The following is a 23,870-nucleotide window of genomic DNA, read 5'->3' as shown; positions in this document are numbered from 1 at the left end:
TACTATATCCTTGGGTGTTAAAAGCCATAAGCAATTTATTTTCATACTTACAAAGAGTATACTACATTGCGGTATAAATCTCGCATGGATTGTCTTACTTGAATTTTTTTAGTATAATTTATGTCCATATGGTTCAAATATGAATCTGTCCCCCTATTAGCATCCTGCTGGTGTCATAATGTACTGATAAATTAATATCTCATGTCTGGAAAGCCTGTTTGAATTCAGATCTCATGAGCAGGTAACTCAAATCTATCTGATCTTCCTGATACAGATAGCCTTGTTGTCACAAGGTTTCTGTAGTACCTGAGCTTACACAACATATATTGATATACTTGCAAGATATTTGGCTACTGACAGTGGTGTGTGGTGTTCTGGGGCTTGTTCTGAAGCACCAAATTTGCATAAGTGAGGGGTGGATTTGGAGGAGCTCTGTGTTACACTAGGCTCTAGCCTAAACTAGGAGTAAATGGCATAGAAGTTCATGGTATAAAATAATTTTGAAACCGGGGGTAATGTGTACTAAAATAATTGCTGGTGTTCTGCTAGATACCATATTATATTGATTCTTCTGCAATATCAAAGTCAGTTTGATTGTAAGGTCTGTATGTGACACTATATTGGATATGAAAGTCCATGGTATGGTCTTTTTTTCTTAGTGCTTCAGAAAACAAATATAGGGTGAAAGAAGTATGGGGATAAATCATAAAGATTGTGGTTTTTCTTCAAAAGAAGTTGGTAAATAACTAATCTATTTTATTATCTATTCCAAAAATATTCAAGTTTCATTTTTGAGTAAGGTGAAGTGATTCTGAAAGAACAATTTTGCTTTATTTTCTATGAGTTAAGAACAGCTTCTATAAAACTAGTATGAAGTATGGAATGAAACATCACTATGAGTTAGGGAAAAATACAGATATAACTTCTTGGAACAGGCAGACAAACCCCTTTAAATGATGCCTTTCTGGAATAAATGTGAATTTAGAGCATGTTTGCTTAATCTGAGTGAATTACCTGGCTGAAGGGTAGTGCTTTGCAGCCCCAGTTTAGGTTAGGGCTCAGCATTTAAATTTGCAATGTAGGTGACATGCAGAAGTTGAGGTGAAAATCGAGGTTCTGAGGTCCAAGGCTGAACAGAGCATTGGTAACAAATTCAGCAAACTTTAATCTCTGTGATTTTTTTAATGCTACTGTATCATATTTATGGTTTCTTGAGGTTTTTGTTTAGGGTTTTTTTTACTGTGGGAGTTTACGTGGTTGAGATTGGTGAAGCTGACTGTGTGAATGATGGAGATGGTGAATATTTGACATGTCTATCTTTTATCTTGCAGAGAACTACAGCCAACAAGACTTCTGGTGCTCCTTCCTACAGCAGATGGTCCAGTTCACAGCCCCATCAGGTAATATGCCCTTGTCAAAAAGGATATGGAGCTCAGGTTGACACATGCTTCCTTTTAAAATGAATCTGTGAGGGGATCCGAGAGTGTCATCTACCTGCATTAGCCCAACTAGGTCATGCTGATCTCTGAGGTTTTTGCAGGATATCCTGTGGCAAACTGTTAGATGCAGTTGCCGCTCATGGAGCGGCTTGTACGGCTGTGATTCCTCTAATGCAGTGGTGCCTCTCTGTGGGTTGTCAGAAATGGTTATTATGGCTGGATCTCCCTATCCTTTGCATCTTGTCACTTAAGCTAGAAATGTGTGTGTTTGATGCTCTTTGGCGATGTATGGAGTCATGTTCTCCCATGTTGTCCCCCTTCCCCCAACGTTTCTTGCACTACTTAAAACAACTGAGTTGTGAAGTGGTTACAGTGGCCAAAACTTTCAGGAAAACTTATGATAAACCCAGACTGAAGCTGGAAAGCTGTTCAGTGATAGCCAGAAAGCAATATTATTGTTAATGATTTTTTTAATAAGAATTTTAATGTTATTCAGGGTTTCTGTTACTTTATCAAAACAAAAAGACTTTTTTGACTATAGACAAGGACATGGCTTGCTTTGTAATCAAAGAACAATGTATTTCGACTAAGTAATAAAACTAATCTCTTTAGAAACTCTTCAAGTGTTTGTTCAGTATTGATCGTGTTAACATTGCTTTCCCCCAACCTCTACTTTTGCTTCTTTCCAACCTCTTTCTACACTCACTTCCTCTTAAAAAAAAAAAAAATAAACCCACAACATCCCAAAACAACACCACTACCCTGCCTTGACACTATGAAAAATTTAAGTTATCCTGGTGAGCAAATCCTTGATCTGACATGCTGGATTTTTCCTTTTTATGAAGGACATGTATACACTCAGAGAGGAAACTTCCAATAAGTTGAGATTTGGCCTTGAAAACTAAAGCCAAAGAAACTATGAATTTCATTTGTATCCAAATTAGGATGGGAAAGAAGGTGGCTAAATGCTTCATGGGCTGTTAGCTCCCTATTTCACCATCCTTCCAGTCTTAATAGTTCTGCTTTCACAAAGTATTGTAAGAGTCTTGTGCCTCCTCTTTTATATAAAAGTATGTTCTTTTTGCTTGCTAAGGTTTCCATGTTTTCTTTTTCTTTCACTTTTTGAATATTGAATTTTCACTGTTGAGGGGTAAAAATGAAGAATATATAGGCAGAAGGTTAATTCTTTTCAGTGGTTATTGCTTGCCCCATCCCAGGGGATCAGATAGTGAGCAAGAAAAAGTTCATGGAGTACCACTAATACATACAAGGCTGAAACAGCAATGACCGTTCCCCTCTTTCTGTGTGTTTGCAGTTGCCTGTTAATGGGAGATGCATTTCTAAGTCAGGAGGAGATCATATAACAAATCACATGAAATGCACTTTAGACTCTACACACTTGATTTCCTTTTTGAGGAGGGAGGGGAAAATAAGTACATAACAAAGATTGCTCATAGCGTTACAACCCTGTCAAATAGCTAGCAGAGTTGAGGGATTAACTATGAGGAATGTTGTTTGAAAGTATGTCTAGACTATCCAGCATCTGCAGGAAAAAAAATTTGTCGTACTGTATTAAAGCATGCCTGTGGTAATTCTCTTCCACCTATGTTGTACCCCACACGTTTTAATCTCATCTTCCTTTGTCATTTACACTCTAATCTTCTCTTTTTCATTCTTGTTTATTGTAAGCTTTTGTATTCTGTGCTTTGGGTTTAATAAGCTTATAAACTTGCCTCACACATATTACAAATACCAGTACCAACTGTGAGGATGCATAGCCATGCTGCAGTTCAGTTTGGGAGACCTGAGTACTGCTGTGCACTCTCATGAGCTGAGAGTAGCAAAATATTTGTATTGGATCAGAGATTTGTATTCAGCCTTGCAACTTGCCAGCATCTATATATAGTTTAAATAAACTTTTTTTGAAGATGGCTTTCCAGGAAAGAAAAAGATTAAAGTTCAAATTCATATTGTCTGCATTTTCTTCAGTCTCATGCAGTGAACCCAGTGAAGGCTTTTCCATGTACATCTTAGAAGAATCCACACAGAAACCTAATAGAACTACATGGCTGAGACCTTTGATGCATCTAAGAAATGTTAAAAGTTAAATTGATTTCCTCCTTCCCTCCCCCAAGTTTTCTTTTTTCATTTCCTCTATCTGTGTGAAGTTTGAAGGTCCATTGGGTGAGAGATTTGAAAGGCTTCTGCAGGTGGTGTCAATGAGTCACTGAAAATAACACTTTTTTTCACTGACTTATTTTGCTTTGTGCTACCCAGACATGCCTATATTTTGTATTGGATAAGCTGAAGCATGTTTATCTATCTCAAATAAGCTGTCTGGGGAAGGTTTTTAATAAGTTCCTATTAACTCATTGCTCTCATGGACATGTGGAATTTGTGTGCTCAGGTTTTTTTTGATGTGAAGCTGTTCGGAGAATGGTTTGGTTTTTTTTCTCCTGCCCCTTGAGCCTGGGAAAGTGTCTTGCTGCAGGGGAGGCATCTTTAAAACTTGATTAAGAGGTTCCTTCTGACTGCCCTGGGAAAGAGGCATTACTACCTGCTTCAAGCTAGCTTTTTTCAAGCACTCCACTTTCTCAATGTCAGAATAAGAAGCCAATAGTCTAAAAGGCTGACCTTTTTTGGAGCCAAGGAATTAATCTATTTAATTAAAGGATTGGGGGGGTGGGCAGGGAAGCCAAACCAAATCTCAGCTTCTGAACTGGCATCCATGGAGCTGTGTTGGACCTTACTGCCTTCAGGTGCACTGGCTTGAGGGATAGAATCAAGGAGAAGATACAAACTGATGCTAATGAGCTGAAATAGCCTACGCTGCTGTTCTTGGCTAGTGGCATCACTTGATGTGTGAAGAAGTCTTCAGCAATTTTGTGAGAAGCTCTGAAGTGAACTTAGTCCTTCTGTGGTACTGAGGACTGTGTGTGCTTCCTGAAGTGCAACTGGCTTTTACTGCTGATGAAAATGGAGAAAGTGGCACTTTATCAGGCATGATGATGTAACTGATTTCTAACACGATGCTGCTTTTGCTGAGTGGGATGGCAGCCAAGGCAGAATGTCTTACAGTGATGGCATATCCATGTGTGGGACAGTCTGTCTCTCATTAGGAATTGTAGGTACACAGGTAGGGTGGGACATAAAGCACTCAGTATTGCAGCTCAATTGTCCCTAGAAGCAGTTTTAACATTAACTATTCACTCATTACTAGCAATGACTTGAGAACTAAGTGCTATGAACAATTGGGGTGGTATAGCCAATGTAGATGTAAAAATGAAGAAAAAAAACTTATTTGTTCCTTAGAGAAACAGAAGAAATGCACTATTTCACATGCTAGTTTAAGGTTGTGGCATTGGAAAAGACCATAGGTGAAGTGTCCTAAAAGAAAGAAGAGTGGGACAATAACCCTCATAACTTGCTTACGTCCCTACTGTCAATGAGAGGCAAAAAGTGGGTAGCACCTAAACAGATCTCACAAATAAATCCACTTTATATGCAAGCAGAAGATATGATACCTTCCCTCTGAATGATTGTGAGATAGGCTGTCTCTTCTTGCTCTGAGCACACTAGGGAGTTGGTCAAGTCAGACCATTTATTTGGTCCTTGCTGTTGGCTGGCACCTTCATGACAATATTCCAGGTCTCTTGCACAAGAATTGTTAGCAGGAGTATCTTTAGAGATGCTTAGATTATATTACTTTCTAGAAGTATATGAATGCAACTTTAGTATTAGGTGCTAAATGAGCCTGCAGAGTAATTGGTGTGTCTTAAATGCCATTAAAAATAATATAGAACACTTCAGCATCTTTCCCCTCCCCATGTCTATTAGCAAGACATTAGCTTATGAGCTAATGAAGTAAAAATGCAGGAAGTGAAACGGTGTCCAATGGGTCACGGGACAGGAGGACTCTCAGCTAAACTTCCATAACGTTCCTCTGTCTGGCTCCACTGCTGCTGGCTTTCTAGTGTTGGCAACACAAGCTTCTTGCTTGCTTGCAGATAGCCGAAGCTTTGCCCATTGCTGAACTTGGCATCAGTGCCTTAATTAAAGTCAGAATGTGTTTTTCCTTCAATGTCCTGCTCTTTAAACATAGAGATAAGTACTATATTTTAGTACCCAGTGGTTAGCAGTTTTCTCAGAGGAATCAGAACAGACAGTGGATGTTGATAAACATTCAGTGTAGGATCTAAATTTTAAATAGGCCAACTCTTCTACCACTCCATGTGATAGTTTATTGTACAGCTTCTTCATGATTGAGATGATGGAAATACCAATGAAGAAGATGGAAGCTAGGAAGGGTGATATTCCAGTTTTACTGTGGCAGCTGTTTCATTGAATTCTATGTCAGAGATTGCAGTATATGTAACTTAGTTGTCTTGCTTTCTCCCTGTTATATGTGTGTCCCTGCTTTCCTCTTGCCTTGTGTTTGCCCTTGTATTCTTCCTGTATATGCATTGGAGCAGTAATGTGTTGATAAGCAGATAATTATACATGGCTGTCAGTTCAGTAGTCTCTTTCACAGTGCATGAGGTCAATGAACCTTGTGATCAATCCTTCAGTATGAAAGTAGAGTGTTTACTTAGTTTTAAGAAGCCATTCCAGGTACAGCTGCTGGTAGCAGTTGGGATGGTTCAACCAGTAGTAGTTGGGATTGCTGCAGCCTGCTTGTATCCAAATTAACAGGGATCTGCAAGTAGAATTCATCACTTGTTAGAGCAGGGAGATGGATAATGGTGAGTTCCCTTTATGGGATCTGACATGTTACCTGAACATAAAGGTTATTGAAGCCCTTGTTAGCAATGGCTCAGAAGATCCATTCCTGTGAAGTGACTTTTCTTTTAAACTAGTGGAAGATACCTCATTCTAAATACTATAAAGATTCCTGTATTTGGCTGTTTTGAATCATCTTTGGGTTTTTTCCCTTCAGCGCCTCAAGTCTGACCTGGAAAAAGTCAGTATTGAGAAAGTCACTGTTTCCCTGATGACTCAGACATTTGCCTTTTCCGCTGAGCACTGCAAACTGTGGCAATAAACTTTAGGTTAAGTGCCTGTCCACTAGAAAATGTACTGAGAACACCAACAATTTTCCCAGAAGCCACTGAACAGCTGTCAAATGGCAACAACATTCCTTCACTGTTGACCTAGGTTTGAGCTGCACCAGTCGGCTCATCTAAATGAGTGACTTAGTCCAACTACTAGTTAAACCTTATTATAAAGGTCAAATGAGATCTGGCAACTTTCCAAAAGCAGACCAGACAACCCAAGCCACAGAAATAGGTTACTGCCTCCTGGCACTTGGCGTATAACCAAAGAACTGTAGCAAAATTCAGTGGGCTTAATCAGAGTTAATGAGGGAAATTTGTCAGTTTTGCAATAAATTGAGTATAAAATCCCTAAATACCTCCTTTCCATAATACATCTTTTCAGAACTATACACACCATACATCATCATAGTTGTACAACATTTGAACTTGGTTTTCATTGCACTTTGATCCTAGTTACATTTGGTTTTAAATCATCTTTGGGTAAGCACATGGAATAAAATCAAATATGGAATGAAAAAAACCTGATTTCTTAAAGTTTTTTTGACATGTTGTCAAATGGACTCACTGAATTTCCACAAGCCTCTGTTAGGTTTACCGTAGATAATTCATTAAACTTGAATTTGAGGTGGGGGCAGTGCCTTGCAGAAGCAAGTTTAGCTAATTAAATACTTGTTGCAAGGCATGATACGTAAAAGAATTATTATACTTCTAAGTTCACTGAAGGATTGGAAAAATCAAATATCTGTGGTTAGTACTCCAAGCTTGCTGCTCTTATTACATCCATAGTATATGCCATGTTATGCACATTATAGCGTTGTGGGATTTTGTCTACTGTTAATAAAGGCTGACCCACATAGTAGGTAGCCAAGTCAAGCACAACCCTAACAGGTACTGTTTTTCTTGTGTGTCTCACCTCTTGTAGCACTTGTGCATTTCTTCTGCTAGAGGTTGCTGATTTCTTCCAGTCAACTGGAAACCTGGTGTTAAAGGTTCTGCTTGACTCCAAAGTTTGATGCTTCCTCAGTAAAATCTGTGGGCCACTGCTTCCAGCATGATGCTTTTGGTAAGCCATCATAAGGGAAGATTGAACCTGGCATCTGTTTTTTAAAGCAATGGGAATCTGCAGCCTGAGCTGACAAACCCAACTTCACCAAGGTCATTGGCAAGGGCAGAGCAGACTTGTTAAGCTCTGACTGCTATGTAAGTAACAAGAGACGGTGGCACACTGGGTTGGCTACTCAGTTAAATGCATAGGTACAGCAAGATGTGTAAGCTATTTTTATTGTATGAAGATAACTCAGCCAAATGAGACTCAGGAGCTGTTGTATCTGTTGCTAAGCAAAGTACAACATAAACTTAGCTTTGAAAAGCTAAGGAGTTTTTAAGCAAAATAAGAAGCAGGGAACTCAAAAAGGAAACTGATTGCTTCTGCTCAGTGGCAGAATATGAGTAAATGTACATAGTGTTATTCAAAGGTTGCTCATCCAAGTATGCTACTTGTTGTGTCGGTACAATTACCAAGCAGCCTACTGAATTGAATGTGAATCTGTCTCCTATGCTGCAAGCAGGATGAGACCCTGTGCCTGGAGGGAAGCAATAGCAATAGATAAAGTCTAACACCATTCTTTCCCTTAACTGCTTGTGGAGAAACACATTGTATCAGATAGCATCAATAGTCTTCATCTTGTGGTACTATGTGAGCAGTTGTGCATCTTTAGGAAGAAACTAAAACTTGTAGTTAAAAGCAGGGCTTATGCTTCATGGATTAGTGTAAATGACAAAATGTGGGTTAACTGTCCTCTGCAATCTATATGACTGGTCCTGCTAGACCACTCTGTGGGTTAGATATGTATACCCCTCACCAAACATGGGATTCAGGAATTAGTTCCCATTACACAACGACTACATGAGTCTAATATTACAATACTTGCAAGTCTGGAGAATGCATGCTTTGCAGAAGTTGATCTAAGTCAACTAGTTGACCTAAGTCTTGGTAAACTAATTATGTTAAATTTCTCAAGCCCTTTTTATCTAATGTGGTGTTACAACATTTTTTTAAACCAGGTGCTGCTTTGTCTAACAGGTCTGTTCAATGATTCCCTGCTCCCGTGTCCTGTATGTATGCTATATCAACAATGACCCAATGATTCAAAGGTTAGAACTTTCTCCTGATTATGGTATTTAAACCTGAAACTTTAGGTGTAATGGTTATGGAAACATAAGAGGACTCTTCTAAGACACAGTATTGTGTTTTCTCTTCTACAAGTGTGAGAGGAAAACATAATGAGTTTCCTTTTTCATCATTACTCAGTCAGAGATACCATTGGTATTTTGTTGCACTTTCAAGTTGAGGTTCAGAAGATTCCATCTATAGCCTGGCTAATCTTAAAATCAGCATGCAGGGACAAAAACTTTTGTTCAAAAAGGTGTTTCTAAACAGCTGCCATAATAGGATTTTTTTCTAGACCAGCTAACCTTTTTTTTTTTTTAATCTAGTCACTTGTTATATAATTATTTTTGATGACAAATACCAAATGAGAGTATTATGCTTAGTGTCTGCTCAGTGTGTTCAAGTCTGCATAGAGAAGTGTGTGCTAGGGATGAGGGGGAAGTAACAGCGTTTGTGATGACTTCCATAGACATGAAACGTTTCCAAAAAGTGTCTGTCAGCTGTACTTATTTTGTCACTCAGAACTATTTTTTTTCTAGAAGGAGAATTTTATAAGATTTAAAAAGACTGAAACCAATAGGGTTCTTCTAATTTTAAAGCAAGAAAGTCAAAATTTTCCCTGTGTCATATCTTGTATTATCACTGAAAGCTGCCCTACCTCTTTTGGGAACCTCACTTCAAAATTGCACAGAGTCAATTTGAGAACTTCCTGGAATGTTCCTCCCATAACTCTTTGGCTTGTTTTTCTTAGCGAATGAAGCTTACTGATATTCTGTGAATGCTGACTGCTTCCTATAACTTGGCCTATTTTGATCGAATTTGGTGAAGAAAGGGAAGGGTACAAGTTTCTTGAACCTTCCAGAGATGTGAAGTTTCTATGTAAATTGTAAGAGCACAGCAGAGGAGGGAGGTTGGTAATGCCACACCAAAAGAAAGCATGAGATCACCCTTCACTAGCCATTGGGCAATTCATGGGGGAGAATGATGTTATGGATTTCCTAACTGGGGCAAAAGACTCAGTTGTTGGTGTCCGTGTTTTTTTCAAGAATGAGGCTAAACTTTCTATCCTGTGCAGATTTTCTGGTTAAGGGATGAGAACACCCCAGAGCTTTAGGAATAATTCAATTAAAGTCAATCAGCTGCAAGACACGTGTACATTCACTATCAGGCTTAATTAGTTTTGTTGTTCACACAGCTACACAGTTGAATTCTAACAAAATTCTATACTGGGTTGATTGAATTCAGAATTCTTTAAATCTGTGAGTCTTTTAAGGAAACTCTCTCCTTGCTGCATCTAGCAACATTATTCCTGACTCTTCTCAAGGTTCAGATCTTGTCAGATAAACTTCAGATAATATTGTTTGAAGCAGCACAGAATCTTACAGTGGGGTCTTTCCATTACACTGTCTGTAGTATCCCTGATGTGTGCATGTTGAATAATAGCAAAGATTGACAAAGGATTTTACACACGAACATCTTGCCTCATGTTCTATTAAATGTGTCATTTGATATCTTCTACTGTAGACTTCTTGGTTTTGACTTTGCTATGACATCTTCTTAAAAGAAAAAGAAGCTGCCAGCAGATGATGTTTTAACACTTGTCAGCAATTCGTCATGATTCTTCTTACTTTAGATTTAATTGTTCTTGGAATGAACAGTTCATAGAGTGTGGTTTTTTTAAATTCTGCTTTCTGGTTAATGCAATCAATTTGATGCAAAAGATAATTAGTATGACAAGTTGCAGCCTACATGCATACTACTGTGTGTCCCCCCCCCACTTTCTTCAGTGTTCCAATGTTTTTAAAGATTGGAAGATAGGTGGGAGCAGAAGAGTTTAAGTTATTTTTAGGAGACTTTTGCCCCCCTGTCCTATTATTTAAAAGTAACAGATGGACTCTGCTCTTTGTGCCTCTCCTCTTTCATACTCCTGAAGCCTTAAACCTGGAAAGGAAATGCAATGAAGAGACCATGGCTGGATCTACCATCAGCTGCACTAACGAAGGGGTTGATGATTTTCCAGAGCAAACATTAGCTGAGGGGTAGGGCTAACCTTCAGAGGAGGAACAGCTGGCATCGAGCTGTGTCCAGGAGCAGGTCTGGGGTTAGGAGCGTGTCAGGGAAGATGGTCAGACCAGGGCTGGTGGCATAGAACTGCTTCTCTGCCTTTCTAAACAAGCTCTTGATAAAAGAAAAAAGTTCTCTAAAACCTTTCACCTTTCCTATCTTTCACAAGAAAGACAACAAAGCTGACTGATAGATTGTTTTAATAATCTAAATGATGATAATTCTGTTTGATAATTAACCATGCAAATCTGAAAGAAACAATTGGTGGATCAACAGAAACAGATCTGCGGGCTACATTTGGGGGAATAGCTGAAAAAGCTAATTTGGTTATAAAGATAGGTTATGCTTTGTAATGAGAAATTATAAAGCATTTTGCTGCAACTGTCATGGCAACTTTAGAGCTTCTTTATATAGTCTAATTTAAAATGTATTTACCCTGTAGCAATGAAATTGCAATCTATGTATGAATCATGAAAGCTAGAGATGGAAAATACCTCTTGAACATATGGACCAGTTCTTCAACACATACAATTCAGTTTAACTCAAAGTCAGTGAACGGATATTCTTTGTCTTCAAAGTTGATCTGTTTGTCCCAGGTTGTTTTCTAAATGTGGACTCTAGAAAGAGTCTCTTTGTCTGATCTTGGAGCTGATCTTGGCTAAGAATCTTTCATTAGAGATCCCAGTATTTCAGTTTTACTTCAGCAGTTTGTGAGCTCTGCTGTCAACTATGTGGCTCTACATAAGCTTGAATAGTCACTGAACACTGGTAAAATTCAGTTATATCAGGATGCTTACTGGTCCTCATGTTTCAGGATACAGATTAGTTGCTAAGATCTTGATTGTATGATAGCTCCTTTTTTGTTCAGTCAAGTTCTGTTGATACTTGAAATCAAACTGTACTTCTGAGGAAATGCCAGCTTTTTTTTTGCCATTCTGTATTAACAGTGAATCAGTTACTCACTGGTTAATGCTAAGCATTGGTGGAAGTTACTGAAACACATGAATGCGGTGCTAGAAAGAAAATGAGACTTTTACATTGGCAGTTGAATTCAATGTGAGGTTCAGGGTGATGGTTCTTCCAGCATATCTAGAGATCCTGCGTCATCCTGATGACCAGCTTTTACACCTAGAAGGAAATTCTTTGAGAATTTCTTGATGTGTTCCTAGCAGAAACTAGTTAGCTTCCCCAAATTCACCAAAGCTTGCATTACTCTATCTTATCCATAGTTTGGTATCCTACTGAAGAGTTCTGTTTCCAAGGTCCATGATGATTATCTTTAGCACCCTGCAGTTCTGTCAGTGCCTGAGAACATTCTGTAGCATGACCACCACCCTGTCTATGAAGTGGGCCATCAGCTTTGACTGGGATTATTTTAATAAGCACCAATGTTTTACACATTTGGGGGATGGGATTGTTAAAAAAGCTAAGGGCCTACAAATAACTTACAGTAATACCTCAAAGTTCACTGATATTGGAGGCCAGGACCCTAATTCCAGTCTAAATGAAATATTCAGCTCTTCTAAGAAAGAAGCTGAAATAGGGATAATGTAGGCAAAGAATTGCATAATGCAATTCTGTATAAGCTTGGCTTAGATTTTTGTCTTAAATCCACTGTATTTCTTGTTTTGGCTGTAGTGGTTGTGAAAGATAATTATTAATGTGGCAGGGGAAAATTTGCACACGAGTACAAACTTGAATTAAGCCTTTAAAAATGAAGGAAAAGCCACAAACAAGCTACTGAAAAGGCTGAAGTAGTGAAAACTGAAATCCTATAAGCTTCAATGGAAACATAAAGTTGTCATCAACAATGTAAGAAGAACCTGACTCTAACAAAATGAGCAGTTTTGTTGATTTAAATATTTTTTTGCTATTAAGTGTAAATGGTGCTCAAACGGGGAAAGCATCTGAACTGCAATGAATGAGTGGGAGTGCCTCAATGGCTGAGATTGATTTGAATCCCTCTTCATGCACAGGTTAAAATGCAGATGTTAATTGGATAGTTGCAAAATTAAGAAGGGAAAACTAGAATATTGTGTGCAGGTTGCTAACATACCCATCCAAATCTTTTGGAGGAAAATGGTAATCTGGCAGAGTATGATAATGTGTCTTAGACTTAAGGCACACAGACTTTCTTTTCATGGTTTACATTTGTGGGCAGTGAAAATAGTAAGCAAAATCGTGCTGTGTGCCTCCATAACCATGGCTGACTGTAAGGAGTGTGTGGGGGGAAATGTTAATCCTCCTAGTGACTTTTAGATGGGTCTCCAAAGACTAGACAAAACTCTAAGCCACTTAGAACAACTGAGCTCTATTGTCTCCTGCAGTACAGTGCTTGCTTATCCTGCTAAAGATCAAGCTCTGCTTGTATCCATCTAATAGGAATATATTGAATCTTGCATGGAGTGCAAGCAGGACTTTGATCAATATTGCACGCACTTTATTTGAGGACCTACAGCAGAGGCCCTACACTTAGAAAAACAACTGAAGTAGGTCTTGGGAACACTTGACAGAATACATAAACAGATGATGTTATGGTCTCAGTGGAAATCTAGCGGTATTGAACTGAAAATAGACCATACAAGGAGAAAATTGAAGAATACTTAGTCCTTGTAGTAGGACACCCTATGCAGTAGGCCAGCAAGCTCTGTTTGGATTCCTTTGGAAAATAAAACTATGACAAAACTATCTCCCTCAAAGAATGTAGTACACCTCCCCATACTACCCTGTGACCTTCCAGAGGAGGAGTTTCTCTGTCTTACTGAGTGAAGCATAGTATGGGTATCTGATAGTAAAAATTAAAAGCAAGCATGAATTGGCCAGAAGAGGACATTGTCCTGTTCTCCTGTGCAACAGGACAATGCTAGTATCAAATTACTACATATTGACAAATTGTGGGTTGTGAAGCGTTATCTGAGCTGGATGTCATCTAATGTTTGTTTGTATGACTTCCTACATGTTGATTTTTATCTAGGAATGTTGTGCCAAAACACTTATTTTAGAAAAGTTACTATGGAAAATTAAGTGAAAATAGCATTAAGTTCTGATTTAGGCCAACATAAACAGCCAGTTTAGAATGAAAGGCTTTCCATGCCCTTTGGCTACTTGTTTTCAGTTCTAGTAATCAGGCGAAGTCTTCTATCACAGTACAGTAGTCTGGCATCCTTTGATTTCAGTCTGTTATTCAAATAACTAAATTGCATTCTGAAGTAGATACTTATTTTATCTTAAGCTTTGCTTTTTTTAAAATCCAGAGTCTTCTCCTAACTTCTCCTTGGTCTTGTTTGTTCTATGATGCTATTTCCCAAATGTAGGATCTGAGGAGTTTTATAGTTACTAAGCAATAGTGGCTGTACCAGCCTTTGCAGCACAAGTATTAATATGAAATCCTGCCTGTAATAATGGCTGTAAAACTGTTGATATAGCTGCATTAAGAAGTATGAGAAATAAATCGTAAAAGGCCATGTGTTTTGACTGGCATGGGAAGTGTCCATGAACTGGAGTGTTCTCATGTCGCAGTTAAGTGGTTACTCTTGTGCCAAAACTGTTTCAGAGTTCCTCATGTTTAAAGTTGCAGTGATTTTTTTTTTTTGTCTTCAGTGAGAAAGCTTTTATTTAGGGACTTACAGGCTGTACTATTTTTTTAATTTGTTATGTACTTTGTCCCATTACAATATAGAAGCATCTGCAGAATGAATTTGAGTGTTTCAATCTCTCTCCCATATTGCCCTTAATATGATCTGTCTCAAGAACCTCTCCATTTTGGTCCCTGAATACAATAAAACTATCACTATTGGTTGGGCTTGATCAAGAGCCAGAAGTAAACTAAACCACCAAACTTCCAACTCCAGCTTATATTTTGTCACTTATCCTGGCAATGTTGAATATGATGCCAGTCTCCCAAAGAGGTGCTGAGGTTGTATATATCGAACTTGCAACCAGCAAGGAAACTGGTTAAAACTCTTTTGCAATTTAGAAGTGACATGAGGGCATCTTCTGAGGGAAGGTGAGCATATGCCTGAACTCTATATAGGAACTGGCAAACCCCTAGGTAGAAGTGGTATGGGTCCTGCAACGTGTTTGGGTTTCAACGTTAAAAGAGTCTGGCTGGAGTCCTTTGCTGAAGGTGCTTAAAACAAAGTGAAAAAAAATCACTAAATCATCATAAGATGAGGAAAGGTTCTTCTGTGGATTAATAAGATGTTGAAAGCATAGGAAAATCATCCTTTTTTTCACAGTAGGGGAAGGTTGCCATTGGGATGCAATTTGAATTGGTTCTTGTGCCCATGATCAGTACATTCCTAAATGATCTGAAATAGTGGAATAACAGTGAGATGATACAGTTCTGGCAAATTAAAAGTGCTTGGGCAGAGTAGGCTAAAAGTTCAATTGCACTGAGGAAAGTTTAAGGGGGTCTGGATTATGGCAGGGTGTATAGAATCTCAGTTATTTGGAAAAAACTAATAGAGAATCCACCTCCTGTTCTCTGTCATTTCTCAGGAACCTGCAAGGGAGCAGTAAGGCAATCTGTTCCAGAACAAAAGGAAGATTGTTCTCATGGAAGGAATAAATAACATAGGGGGCTCACTGCCGCATGGTATTATGGATGCAGAAAGTATGGATAGGTATAACACTATTAAACAAGACCTGACAAAGAAGCCTACTGAGGTGTTTTCAACATAATGATGCATATCTAACACTTGGCTCTGAAAGCTGCTGATTTAGTAGGGGTCAGAAGAAAGGATTACCCTCTCGGGAGCAGTCCCCCTCCAGGCTTGCACTGTTTCTTCTACCTTTTCCTGAAGCAGTTGCTACTCTTCAGGACTGGAGGCGTATAGGACCCACTTGGACCTTTACTCTGAATTGCTACAGCTGTTCCATTGTTACTTAAACGTGTGTTCTGTGATATATCCCAAAAGTGAAGGCTGTGTTAGGTTATAGAGAATAACTTTCGTGTGTAGGGCAGGCCAGCTCTTCCAGCCTCTGCTGCAGTGTGACAATAATCCATCACCATGGCATATTGTATTTGTGTCAATATAGAAAAAAGAGAAGTAAGCATCGCACAGACCAAGTCTCAAGCAACTTAAGGCTTTCCACATCAAAGCTGCCAATTCTCACACAATAGTTATGAAGAATAAGTGAGGTAAAGTCAGCATTCAGAAAGTGCTGGAGGACTTTGGGCTCAGCTTGCTAAGGCCTCTGGATGAGTACTGGGATACTGCTCAGCTTCGCTTTCACGCGAGCTGGTGCCCGCAGAGATTTGCTAAACAGCCACAAACTCAGGAAGAGGGGGGAGCACCACAAACTTTCCAGTGAGTTTTTTCTCGCTTCTTTTTGTCCTGCAACTTCTTGTGGTTTCTCAGTCAGTTAAAAAAATATCTGTAAGCTGCTTTGCGATGATTTTATAGGAGAGCCAACACTCCTGTGTTTTTCAGAACTGACAGATGCATTTGCAGCTGAACTAGCTCTTGAGGGAGGCTTATTCCAATGTCTGCCACAAGGAGGCAGAAGCATTAAATTTTAAAATACTTTTAAACCAGATCCTTGATATGTATCTCAGTTTATTAAAACCATGCTTTGGAGTATCTATAGCTGCTTCCGATGTATACAGATAACTGGGGAGAGGGAAACCTTGCAGGGGAGAATCTAAAGCATCAAACAAGTTTATGTGTAGTGGGGTTTTACTTGGTGTTTTGGCAAGGTGTAAAAAAATTGTTATAAAAACATATCAGCAAAAATTAAAACAAAGACCTGCTGGCATCAGTCATGTGACAGTTTCCCATCCGTTGCATTTCATAGTTATCACTTTTGGTCACTTTCCCTTTGTAAAGGCAACTCTAAAGTCCAGATCAGTGACAGTGACACATTAACATTGCAGTAATTGTGTTTTCAAAACATGCCTGGCTTCCTGTTCAGCTAATATGTTGCTTACTCAGCTGCTTGCAGTAATTTAGAAACACAGCATGGCATATTCGTGTTTCTGGACTACCTTCTTGGTGAGGATGTGGTCTGATTGCACTGTGATAATTCTCTTAGAGGAAAGCTATAGTGAATTCTAAAAAGCGTGAGTGGTTTAATTGAGTCTGATCCCTGCACAGTGCTACTGAATGCGAATGAAATCCCACTTGCATCCCAGTGAACAGAGTATTGAAAGCTTGATGGTAGTTATTGTATATGCTTTGTATACTTGATAATGCACGTGAAAGAAATGGAGTAGGGGAGGCAAAATTCAAAGCAAAAGCTGGTATTTTGTCCTTAATTTGGCCTGCTTTGCTTAAGTATCAAAGCACGTATGGCAAAAAGGTCCCTCGGTTATCTGAAACAACTGCAGCTACCTGGGCATAATGGAATTTGTTTAAGGACGTGGTATCATCCATAATGTCAGATGTCCTAGCTGTTACCATCTGTGTCAGACTTCATCTAGCAGACTGTAAATACAGATCCTCTGCTGCGTGCTTTAGACCGCTAATCTCTGTTAATGTAAGTTAGTTCATGTGTTGAAATCCACTTAAGAGAAATTTCTTCCTGGCTAAAAATGTGTGTGTAAGGAAAACCTCTTCTGCCTGTAAAGGCATGTTGCAGTCTATTGTATAAAGATGTATTATGGGTTTAAATTCCAGATTATGACACTTCAAAGGTGCTTTCCAATAACTCTTGCAGCAATCGGACATACAGTCACGATGTCCCTGTGGCTTAGTGGCTTACAACTGAAAAGGAAGGAAAAAGGCGTTTGATAGCAGATCTGCATTTCTGTAAAACAGCATATTGGTTCACTATCAGCCTGCATGCAACCACAAATGCATATTGCTGAGAGCAGGCTTGCGCTCCCCCACTTCTGCTGCAGTGCACGAGCAGAGCAGTGGAGATCGTGGAATGCAGTGTGCTGTGCTACGTGGGGCTTGTAACCTTCATATGCTACAAGCACTGTCTTTATATTTCAGCAGCAGATTGAGGGCATGTCTTTACACAGCCCAAGGCTTGAATTTGGGATCACATCATCTAGCTTCTGCTCTAATTAGTTACGTACACTGGACATTTTCACGTGTAAATTAATATCCAGTGAGACTGTATACAAGGTGGTGAGTAAATAAAGCATCAGTATATTTATATTCTTTCGTAGGTACCGTATATATCAAGGGGTGGTTATACCTACTTTTAAATGGGGAGATTTTTCATTTTGTTTCAAGCTTTATGGAAGCTTTGGATTGAAAATAATCATACACTTCTAGTAAAATAGCTTCAATAAAGTCCAGTTTCTGACCTGAAATTATTTTCCTATTCCCACCATTTCAGATTAAATGCAGCTCTTTTTTTATTGTTATTTTCATTTTATTCATTGTTAAATGTTAGAAGAGAGATAGCCGAAACAGTTTAACATCCAGGCTCTCTCCTTTGCTTTGCACTTTCTCATGCTTTCATCAAGTGTTTCCAGGAAAAAATAGTCTATGCTATGTGTTGTTCTGCCATAGGCCTTACATATTGGTAAACTTGTCTCCTGTGAGAGATCTCTGTCAAAAACGCTATGAGGAGCATAAGACAAATGCTTTATATACATAAGCTGTTTAATGTCCTGTTACAACCAATAAGATCTACGTTGTCTTATTAATGCAAGTAATCACTTAACCTTTTTGGCAACTGACCATTCTTTGGCTGTATTTAGGAGGGTTGTTCTTGCGTATCTCAATGCTGCGCAAACCATCGTGCGTGTTTGGCAGATGGCAGAGTACATGTCTTCCTGTCACACAGGAGCTGCCTTACACTTGCTTCTTCTGGAGTTGCAGTATTTTATCAGATTCTTCAGTTAAGAACGGCCTGCCACACGTTTTCTTTCTCATCTTGAATAGCCATAACAATTTTAACTGCTATTCAGTTTTGCCATTTGACTGACTTCTGTGTTATGGAAATGATGTGCGATATGCCTGACTTCCCATTTCCAGGTAAATCACACAAAGACAAGGGAGCCCCGTTTACTGTAATGATACTTCACATTTTCGGATATCATGGCTGAGCAAATGGTCCATTGCCTTGATTGCAGTGGTCACTGAGGTAATGTCTGACAGGTTTTTTTTTTTTAGTTCCCAGGTGTCTAGATAATAGTCTGTGATAATGATGTTAGTGTGTGCTTTTTGTAGTGAAACGAGTGATTCCTATTATGCTCAAAAATCTGCTGCGTGTTTCAGCATGGCTGTAGCCTATTGCTCAGCCTGGATATCCCAATGCGCATCACAGCTTTGCACTGGGTCTTGAACAGTCGTGGCCCTGCTGGGGAATGCACTGTATCTTTATCTTTAGAGCCTCCTGAGAAATGTTTCTATTTCAGAGTGACTCCCATATACTTCTGAGAAACTTTTTAAAAAGTATTTTATAGTATACAGCCAAAGTGTTTTGTCTGGCTGTGTGTAACACTGAAGTATTTTTCAAATCACCTTGAGAGTTAAAATGTTCTTGAGTGTCAGGTTTTTTTCTGCAGTGTCTGACTATGCAAGTGGAATGGATATAAATTTTGCCTTGTATATTTCTTTTTTAATTTTTTATTTTTTTCCTAGCTGTTACCTTGAAGTGGTCTGAAATTGGTTTAGTTTAACAGTTCATGTTTTCATTCAGATGCTATGCTTTTCTGTTACAAGACTGTCTTACAGAAGTCAGCAATATATCCCTTGATAATTTTTTCGTTGTAGTTGCGCTAGCAGTGACCTTACTTTAAAGTCTTCTCTGTTGGTGATACTTCCTATGCACAACTTCCCACTCTTGAAAATTATCACAGTGGTACGGTGTGAGTTTAACTATTTGTCAGATTATTATTTTTTTTCCCCATTTGGATGATTGTTTGTTCCCTCAGCAGAAATGACCCTGGCATGAAAGCTCTGGACACTGGGAGCTGCAGGAGTGTGTGCTGAAGGGTCCCTCTTTCCTCACTGAAGAATTTCAGGACTGGGATGTTTTTTTAGCACAGTTTCAGTGAGACCCAACTCTTTCTGTCTTCTAGATAACTGCAGCACAGTTTGCAGAGTTAAAAACTTGAGATGTTTTTACAGCTTATAAAGCTAAATAACCTTTGAATTTACTTAATCTTTTTAGGGAAAGATGTGTGTTGCAATGCTCATACCTCTTCAGGTTACAGTGTGATCTTTGGGTGGACAACAAGCATATGGTCCCATATGTAGTTCTACTCTCAACCAGAGATTCATATTGTTTTTCTTTTATCTTGTGTTTTACTTCCCTGGCTATTTCCAGCAAAGAGGTGAAGATGTAATTCTGATCTCCCTTGCTGTCTCTGGAGCCATTTACTTGTGTTACCTATTTTGTGCCCACTGCACACAAACATGTCCTTGGTGTTTATACTAGTCTGTGATTTAAAACTCCTCTCATTATTTTTAGTTTTGTCATATGCATAAAATATTTAATCTTCAGGGACTGCCTGCTTTCTTGCTGCTATGTGCTTTCCCTTGGTTTGCAAGGATAGGTATAATTTTCTTGTCATAGTTATTAGATTTGATTCCATATGCAAAGTCTTTCCTAGGAACTTTGTCATGGCTTTTCTCTACTGTACTTATTTGTTGCATTTCTGTTTAACTTTTTTTACCTTGTATCTTCTGCAAACTCCATATTTTTCCTTTTTTTTACACTTTTCCTGTTCTACTCAGTGAATTATTTGTATGCCTGCTTCCCCAGCTGCCTGGAGTTCAGTGTGAACTTGTTTGCTGACATTTCCCTTGTCTATAATTCTTGGTGGAGTTACTGTAGTCTCTTCTGAGTTCTGTCTTCGCAACTGTGTATCTCTTGTCCTTATTGTCAGTCGGAAATTATTTTTCCTGAAGTGTTTGTTACGATATGTTTTTACGGTGCTGTAGCTATGCAGGAGCCCTGAAAGCCAGAAGATGCTCCCCTTAGCCACTATGTATACAACCCCCCTCCTACACGTACTACAGGCAGTGCCCTTCTCTCCTCAGTTCCTCTCGGCCTGTGGCATAAGTCATTCGGCTGTGCTTCTTTTTCTTTGACTCTGGGTACAGCTCTGTCTCCTAGTAGCCTCCTGTATTTGGACATCTGGGTGGTTTCCTCTTCAGAGTCCCCTCCTACCACTCCTGGAAGCAAAGCTCAATATGTTTGGCTTTTTAACTAGGCCATCATCGTATGGCTTTGGTATTCCTGGCAGATTTCTAATGTGGTGTTATGTGTGGCAATTACTTCTTAAAATCACATGGATGCTCTCATTGCCTATATTGCTTGGGAGGAGAGTGCAATTCCAAGTAGGCATTTAAATCTTGCACTAAATAAGGTTGGTAGCATTGCCTCCAGGACTATTTCAGGAAAACCTCTTTTAAGGCTGTCATCCTTGGAAGGGCGATTCTTCTACTTCCTACTCACCATTTGGAGGTCACTTATCCCATCATGACTGGAGCAACTGAGAGAACTGGAGGTTGTTTAGTCTGGAGACAAGGAGGCTGAGGGGAGACCTTATCGCTCTCTACAACTACCTGAGAGGATGTTGTAGCGAGGTGGGGGTCAGTCTCTTTTTCCCAAGTAACAAGTGATAGGACAAGAGGAAACAGCCTCAAGTTGTGCCAGGGGAGGTTCTGTTTGGATATTAGGAAGAATTTCTTCACCGAAAGGGTTGTCAGGCATTGGAACAGGCTGCCTAGGGAAGTGGTTGAGTCACCATCCCTGGAGGTATGTAAAAGATGTGTAGGTGTGGTGCTTAGGGACATGGTCTAGTGGTGGACTTGGCAGTGCTAGGTTAATGGTTGGACTTGATGATCTTAAAGGTCTTTTCCAACCTAAATGATTCTATGATTCTGTGACTTCAAGCAAGAGATGAAACCAGTGTGGTGCCAGTTTTGGTGCTTGACCAAGGTGACCAGTGAACAAGAGAAATCATGTGCTAAAGCTTTATGGAAATTCCTGATTCCTGCACCCTTCACAGAGGGAGGTGGGTTCTCTAATGAAGGCACTACAATGTTTTTTGGGTTTTTTCAGACCTGTTCCTTATGGTGACTAGAACAAGATTAAGTTTAAAATCAAGGCAGAGAGATTAGGAATTTTCTTGAGACCATGTGCAGGCCTCCTGCTAGCCCTTCATTTCCTCCTTTAGACATGCTGAAATGAAGCATCAAATTCTGATGCTCAGCAACCCACTTACTCAGCTTAAACCACAGGATAAGATGAGGCCTTCTAAGCAAAGGGAGCACCAGTCATCTCTTTCTGTAGACTTTTTCTAACAGGTCTGTTATATTCAAGTGGGATTACAGAAGAATTTGCAAACTGTTCCTCCACAACAATTTGCCACTGGGGGCTCCTGGTAATCAAAAAGGCTCACAAGAGGAAGCTTGAAATGGGCTGGAGTCTTAAGAGCAGTCTGATTTCCTTTTTTTCCCTACTTCTCCCTCACTCCACTAGCAGTAGGCATGAAAGCTTCTGCCTGTCTTTCTGTCCTCACTGGGAATTACCCATTGATAATTATTCAGCATGCACAAGGTTTTTATGCTTATAAAAACTCACGTTTCTTCCTCATAGCTCAGTTCCACATTAGGCACCTGCTACTTTTGACCTTGCAGAAGGGCCTGAGAACGCTTCCCCTCTCCCTCTTTTGTCTTTGCCCACTGTCGTGGTTTAGCCCCAGCTGGCAACTAAGCACCACACAGCCGCTCTCTCACTCCCCCCCCCCCCGGTGGGATGGGGGAGAGAATCGGAAGAGCAAAAGTAAGAAAACTCGTGGGTTGAGACAAGAACAGTTTAATAATTGGAACAAAATAATAATAATAATAATAATAATAATGAATTATAATGAGAAGGCATACAATGAGAGAGAAAGAGGAACAAAACCCAAGGGAGGGAAGGGAAAGGGAAAAAAAAAAAAAAAATAAAATAAAATTATACAACCGCTCACCACCCGCCGACCGACGCCCAGCCAGTCCCCGAGCGGCGATCGCAACCCCCCGGCCAACTCCCCCAGTTTATATACTGGGCATGACATCATATGGTATGGAATAGCCCTTTGGTCAGTTTGGATCAACTATCCTGGATGTGCCCCCTCCCATTTCTTGGGCGCCTGGCAGAGCATGAGAAGCTAGGGAAAAAAAAAAAAAGGTCCTTGACCAATGTAAATACCGCTTAGCGACAGCCAAAACATCAGCGTGTTATCAATATCATTCTCATACTAAAATCCAAAGCACTGCACTATACCAGCTACTAGGAAGAAAATTAACTCTATCCCAGCCAAAACCAGGACACCCACTACCAGTAAATAGTGTTTGTGGTATGAGCTGAGCCTGAAATGTGCCAGGAACAAACTGTACAAAATCCTCTCTGACCCAAACAGAGGCTGAGTCTTCAGTGGAGAAAACAACTGAGCTGGTATCTGTGCTCAAAAGTACTTTCTTCTGCCTCAACCTCATTAAGGCACTGCTGCTAAGCTGTGTTCCTGCCATTTGGTGGAATCTGGCTGCAGCAGCCCGTCTGTGAGGAGCAATCAAGAAATGTGAGATTCTTTGAGGGGATCAATGAAATTTGAAATTTTTTGAAAATTTTTTCAAAGAATTTTGAAATTTTCCTTTGATCTGTTGGGCCTTTTATGGTCTAATGGTAACTTGAACTGTAGAGTGGAGGAATCAGCCAAAAAGTGCTTTTGCTAGGGAACTGTGAGCATACAGAATTTCTCTGAAGAGAAATTCAACACCCTTCTGCTCATACAACTTCATATCTCAAGTTGTGTGACCTTAAGTAGCGTTGCTCCCGTAATACACCTACCCACTTGTCTTCTGAGGAGAGAAGGGGCCTTCCAGTTCCACTGTGATCATGGTATTGTTAGCAGATACCAACTGATGCTTCTGTTTAAAGCTTCCTTGTGTGATGACGTACAATGTTTGTAGACAAATACTGTTATAGTCCTTCACCTTCCCTAAGAAGTTCTAGTCCAAAATAAAAGATATTCTTTTGAGAAGAAATATCTTCAGCATAAGTACTGACTTATGCTGGAATACCTGGGCAGAGCTTGTTCTAGTTGCAAGTGAAGGTGTACCTAGAGAGGAAAAGCAGCTCTTGGCCCTATTGCTCTCCAGGCAAGGATTGTGTTTCTGTTGGATTTAGGGAGATAAATTTTTTGTGCTAATATTTGTATATGATTTTGCCATCATATGCATTTTG

The 23,870-nt window shown here is 39.5% G+C and overlaps 1 protein-coding gene across 4 annotated transcripts in view; it reads left to right on the top strand.

The window, feature by feature from the left end:
• The window catches only part of RBMS3 (RNA binding motif single stranded interacting protein 3), a 722,164-nt gene that overhangs the window by 106,923 nt on the left and 591,371 nt on the right, over positions 1-23,870 (top strand). For all 4 annotated transcript variants that reach the window (XM_072853929.1, XM_072853928.1, XM_072853930.1 and 1 more), the window contains one exon: positions 1,332-1,400. In XM_072853929.1, the coding sequence (XP_072710030.1) occupies positions 1,332-1,400 (69 nt within the window). The remainder of the gene's footprint in view (positions 1-1,331; positions 1,401-23,870) is intronic.

The sequence above is a fragment of the Ciconia boyciana genome, chromosome 2 (genome assembly GCF_034638445.1).
Source record: "Ciconia boyciana chromosome 2, ASM3463844v1, whole genome shotgun sequence".
NCBI classification, from domain to species: Eukaryota; Metazoa; Chordata; class Aves; order Ciconiiformes; family Ciconiidae; genus Ciconia; species Ciconia boyciana.
The sequence above is the reverse complement of the archived record's forward strand: the minus strand, read 5'-3'. Positions and strand labels throughout refer to the sequence as shown.